At 46.0% G+C, this 6000-nt stretch overlaps 1 protein-coding gene across 1 annotated transcript in view; it reads left to right on the top strand.

The window, feature by feature from the left end:
* Positions 1-2683: 2683 nt before the first annotated feature.
* The window catches only part of SCIN (scinderin), a 96253-nt gene continuing 92936 nt past the window's right edge, over positions 2684-6000 (top strand). The window contains exon 1 of the mRNA XM_007053213.4: positions 2684-3018. Within this exon, the coding sequence (XP_007053275.2) occupies positions 2820-3018 (199 nt within the window). The 5' untranslated portion in view covers positions 2684-2819. The remainder of the gene's footprint in view (positions 3019-6000) is intronic.

The following is a 6000-nucleotide window of genomic DNA, read 5'->3' as shown; positions in this document are numbered from 1 at the left end:
TTTCCTGATGCATACATTCCTCATTCACACAAACAGTCTTTTACAGAGACCTTTGAGAATACAAATGGTGTCAGTTTATTTTGAATCTCCTTAACATAGACACAATACAAGATCCCGTCTTTTACTTACTAAACCTTAAAACAAAGAAATGTATATTTAACTAGAGTGCCTAATTTGTAATACATATAGGAAACCATAGTTGACATTATAACTTATCCTAAAACAAAAAGATGACCATAATCAGTCATAAGGATTGTTCTGGTCTGTCCCTGCCTTAACATCAGTACAGACACTGGCAGTCTGTCAGATGTATTTCTACCAATGTCCCAGTGGGTCATTCCTTTCTGCTATTCAAATGGGGTGGCTGGTAAAATGAAATCAAGACATACATTAGTACCTCTATTCTTATAGTACAGTTATAAAATCCTGCTCCCACATGACCACCTGGCTTCGACCTCTGGCCTGCACCTGGACCCTGGCTACAGTTCTGATTCTGGTTTGGCTACAGACTCGGATCTCCATTTTGACCCTGGTCTGTCCCTGGATCTCAGTTCCAGGACCACTGCTGGCCGAGGACCAATCCTACGCCTAGCTGTGATCCACGCTTCAACCACTAGACCTGAATAGCAGAGGCAGAGCCTGACAACAAGGCTTGCCAGGTTCCTCTTCACTCACCATGTCACTCCCTGTCTGACTACCAGAGTTAGCCCAGCAGGGACAATGGCTTAAGACATGTCTGGGCTGTCTTAACACCAACCTGTTTGAGGAATTGCAACACAAACAGGAACAGGCTTTGGATTCTTCCCTGTCATCATTTACCCTGCATTCCTTCACACCATAAGGACGTGTATTCGCTAAAAGTTACAGAGCTAGACCAAGGTGGCTTCCTTCAACCATCACTGCGGTCACTGGACTCATCTCATATAAAGGTCCAGACTGCCAAAGGAGAAGTTTGGTGTTGCCACGTTGATCAGCTGAGACCGTCAGCACCAAGCAACCTTGCTCCAGAGGAGACTTCAGATGCGCCTACTCTCGAGCCAACCACTGATTCCCTCATCAATACTGCCTCTAGTCTCTGACACCCCCAGCTCGCAAAACTTGATCTTTGGAGGGGACAGTGCTTCTGTCTCAGCAGGGCTTCATGTTGAATCAGTCACCAAAGACACCTGCCGTGCCAAGGGTCACCGCAGCACAGGTGAGAGCACCCAGGATGGCTGAGGGATTATGCTGCCTGCAGGGCGGGGGAGGGGTTGCGGAGTACTGTATTTTTTTGTGGGAGTAACTGTGCTCACAGAGGAGGCTGCTATTAGTACTCCTATGAGTTGTCTGGAGGAAAGAAAAAAAAATTCACTCCAGGGGCGTCTCTTCCACGCTAGCGGGCAGTCTGTGGTTTTCCTGTTCTCTCCCTCCACCCCTGGAAAAATAAGAAGAGTTCATTGTCACCACTGACTATATTGTGATTACGTGGCTTCCTCCTCACACAAATACAACCCTTGTAACCCTCTGAAGGAAGAAAAGGTACGGTATAGGAACTGTCCTGGACACGGAGTCGTCAGTGTTTTTCCTTGGATTTCTTTGAAAAATCTTTGCCCCAGAACAAAGAAAGTAAAATTATGGAAGGGGGGATGGCGGGGGGGGGGGAGGCGATGCGATAGGTGTGCGCTGCCTTCCAGGGACGCACGTACACGTCCTGAGTAAATACAGCCCTGCAGCAAGTGAAAGCTATAAGAACTCTATGAACTCAGATAAGAGTTGCTCAGAAAACCAAGCCTGATATGATACAATTATGTAGGCAAACAGAGCTGCATGACACCTATGATTGATGCCTCAGTTGTATTTTGCTTTCCTGGCTTCTTTTATTTTTCTTTCCATTTAGAATAAAGAAGTGCCCATACACAGCTCTGAGCGCCATGCCAACTACCTGCCTTTTACATCCGGGCTTTGTAACTCAGTGGGTTACTGTGCCTTCATGAAAGAAAAGGAGGACTTGTGGCACCTTTAGAGACTAACAAATTTATTTGAGCATAAGCTTTCGTGAGCAACAGCTCATTGCATCGGATGCATCTGATGAAGTGGGCTGTAGCTCACGAAAGCTTATGCTCAAACAACTTGGTTAGCCTATAAGGTGCCACAAGTCCTCCTTTTCTTTTGCGAATACAGACTACCACGGCTGCTACTCTGAAACCTGTGCCTTCATGGTCCTTTCTTTGCCCCTAACTAGGCACTCCTGAGAAAAACCAAGTCTTTACTGCTCCCTGTAATAGGAGCAAAAGGCCTGGCGGATTCATGGCCGGGCTCCTGAACAATGTGACCCCCCCCCCCCCACTGGTTTTCGCGGGGTAGAGTCATGATTTGACAGAGATCCCAGGTGCAAAAGGACCGGCTGAGCGCTGACCGAAGGTGCGTTCAGTCTCACACTAGGGCTTTGATTAGGCTGCGAGCGAGGGCAGGCTCAGCCCCTGGAGACTGGCCGAAGCCTCGCTCCTCAGAGTCTCTCCTGTTCTCCAGCACAAGCAGCCTTTGACCGGCACTAACCGCAGGCGGGGGCAAGTGGCCGCGAGCTCGGCAGGCGCCCCACGGGAACTCCCCGGGCCGGCTGCCGAGCGGCTCCCCGCCCCAGCGCGGAGGCAGCCCTCGGAGTCCTAGGCCCCGCCCCTTGAGCGCCTCTGGGCCAATCGGGTTCGCTTTATAAAGCTGCCTGGCCCGGCAGCGGGGGCTCAGAGCCAGAGCGAGACTTGGGCTTTCCCTGGGTCGCTTGGGTCCAGCGCGGCGTCGCTTCCACTTCTCTCTCTCGCCCCCGTGGCTCTGCCTGCCCGACCATGGCCCATGAGCTGTACCACAAGGAGTTTGCCAACGCTGGCCTGAAGAGTGGCCTGCAGATCTGGAGGATCGAGAAGATGGACCTGGGGCCGGTGCCTGAGAACTTGCACGGCAATTTCTACGTGGGGGATGCGTACCTGGTGCTCCACACCCTGAAGAAGAGCAACGCCACCTTCTACAAGCTGCACTTCTGGCTAGGTAAGGAGGTGGGGGAGATCAGGCAGAGGGAGAGGGCTCGTCCCGGTCCTCTGGTGGTACGCGGACCGCCTTTCCTGTCAGTCTCGCCCAGGGTCTGAGAGCTGCCGGGCATTTAAATGCCCCGGGAGCGCTCAGTTGTGAAGCCTCCCAGAGACGCCAAGGAACATGCTTGCAAAAAGTGGACGGGGGGGAGGAGTGGCATTTGTCCTTCGCTTAGATCCTGAAAGTGCGGGGTGTGCTGCCCAAAACTAGCTGGATCCAGCAGGAAACGGGTGCCAAACGAGGGGCTTTGCAGCGTTCTTGTACCAGGATGTCTTGGGGTGCAGCTTTTGTGTTGGGGAAGCAGCACTTGCTGGCTATTTCGATAATACACTTTCTAAGTTTGCAGCCAAAATTTGGCAGGCGCGACATGCCAGATGATCGAAGGTGGTTGTCTTTGTAGCACAACAAAGCCTAAATTGTGAAGGTGGAGCTGGAGAAGCTAAGCATGTTCTCTACTTAAGCGATGGAACTGGGACCAAAACCAAGCAGGATCCAGCTAGTGCCAGCTCTGGCTTGTTATGGGGCTGCTGGACCTGCATACGTTAGGATCCAGGTTGCTTTAGTGAAAGATGAGCTTACTATTCATGGAGTATAATTTGGGATGTGGGAGAGGAGAAGAGGGATGATGATGTCAAAAGCTGGTTGGATCTAGCAGTATCCAGGAGCGAAATATTGGCCCCATTGAAGTCAATGGGAGTTTTGCCTTCAACTTCAGCGTGGACAAGTTTTCATCCCAGGTGCGGGATCTGGGGCTTTGCAGTGGTGCTGCACTGGGATGTGTGGGGGTCTAGAATTGTTTGTAGTAGAGCCACTAGACTTGGTTTCTATTTTAATGGTACAATTTGGCGAAGCTTGGGTGCAAAATCAACAGGATGTGACTAGATCTCTCTCTTACCCAGACTCTTCCCACTCTCCATTTTAGCATATCTGCAATCCAAGCACAATTTCTTCCTGCAGCAAGTGGAACGGCTGGGATTCATGTCTGTCAACTCCATGTACACTCTATTCCCGTAAAGTGTTTAGAATGAAAATAGGAGCCTAACATGGGGATGCTGGGATGAAGACATGTTTTTGTGTATCCAGGATATTGAGACTTTCCCATCTTAGCCACCAAGAGGTCATCTAGCTTTTCCAGTTATTAGTGCAGGTGAAGGAAAAGTTTTGCAGTGTTTCCCACAAGTTTTCTCTGAATTCGCATACATACACAGCTAAATGCAGACAAGTAAAATCCATTTTAATACTATTATTAATATTACCAAGAATTAATAACAATTTAGTGTGTTTGAAGTTTTGTTTTTCATGGATTCTAAATGCAATGATTGCATATGAGACACATAACTAGTATGTTGGATCTGTGTGACTCCTTGGGAGGAAATTCCAGAGCAAAGTGGTGGAGCTTGGGCTATTCACCTTCAGATGTTTGTGGAGATCATACTGGGCTCACCCTGATTAGCTCTTATCCAATCAGAAATGAGAAGTGTTGTCTGCATAAGGTATTGGACAACAGATGTCAGTGCCAGAAGTGTTAGGAGACCTGAATTAATAATTGATTTTACAGTAAAAAAAATTGGTTTGTTCTGAATCAAACCTGAATTGTTTGTTTTTTCTGTTTTTGTTTTGTTTATCTCACCACAATGAAAAAATGTTATTTGAGTCAAACAATGTTTCAACATCGCCAATAAAAAAAAAAAAATCAGTTTTTTTTTGGGGGGGGGGGGGGGGCTGTAACTATTTTCTGAATTTGACTCAAATTCACCAGTAGTTTTAGTGTCCCCCCAATGCACTTTTTGGAAAACATACTATTTGCCAAAATTTTTTTACCCTGCTCTAGTTAGATGGGAGTGCGTTTTGGCAGATATTCACTTGGCTTCAGGTACTAGAGGTTGTTAGCAGGTGTGGTAATTAGCACCTTTACCAGTTAACTCTGTATTTTGTATTACTTTATCATTGATAGGGTGGCCAAAGTGTAGTAGGCACTTTACGGTTAAAGATGCAGAAAAAGTTCTTTCCGCCTTAGGGCTTAGAATCTAAATAAGAATTGACATTCTAAAAACTTGTCAAACTTCCAACAAATGTAGGAAACAAATACTGTCTGCATTGTGATGATGCTGTGACAAGAGCGTGGAGAAATATTTATTTTTGATTAAAATGGAAAACAAATGAACACTTAACACAAATACATGTTGCAGTTCTTCTTGTAAAAGATCGCCACCCTCCTAACAAGTGTGCTGACACCCATATGCTAGATGACTTCAAATGGTGTAGGTCTACTTCATTTATGCAAAAGAACATTGGACAGCAGTGTGTAGTTAATTTTTAATCTCCCCCTCCCCCAACCCCCAGTTAGCTATTTTGAGTTTCTTGACAACAGGAAATGTTCTCTTGAGGTATAACTAAACAAAGTCTGTTTTAGTAGCAAGAGAAGACCCTGAGGGAGATCTTCAAAGGCCCAAACAATAAGAAGTGCTTAAATTCCTTGACTTTCAATGGGAGTTTGGCACTTACTGCCATTTTTTGCCTTTGAGAATCCCCCCATATTATAAGCAAATTAATGGGATATTTCAAGTAAAAAAGGCTACTACTGTAGTGTACAAAAGGATGGATGCATATAGAGGAAGCAGACAGAAATAACTATATGTGAGTTACTTGAGCTGCATCTTTCAAGCTGTGTTGGTGTGGATGGTGGTGTTCAGTAAAATATCTCCCATTAAATTCACATTCCCTTTTAAAAAATATGCTACCCATATAGTAAATATGAACATTATGCTTGCTTAATAAATCTAATAGACTGTATGTCAGTGTAATAAAGAAACAAAAATAACCTGGTTAACCGTGACACTTATTGTAAAATTGTGGGCTTATACAGTTAATGAGCAAATGGCTCCCTTGATCAGCTGTTTGATTAAAAGCCAACCTTTAATATTTAATGTTTAATATTCT

Source organism: Chelonia mydas, chromosome 2 (genome assembly GCF_015237465.2).
Source record: "Chelonia mydas isolate rCheMyd1 chromosome 2, rCheMyd1.pri.v2, whole genome shotgun sequence".
NCBI lineage: Eukaryota > Metazoa > Chordata > Testudines > Cheloniidae > Chelonia > Chelonia mydas.
Note: the sequence above shows the minus strand (reverse complement) of the source record. Positions and strands in the feature narration are given on the sequence as shown.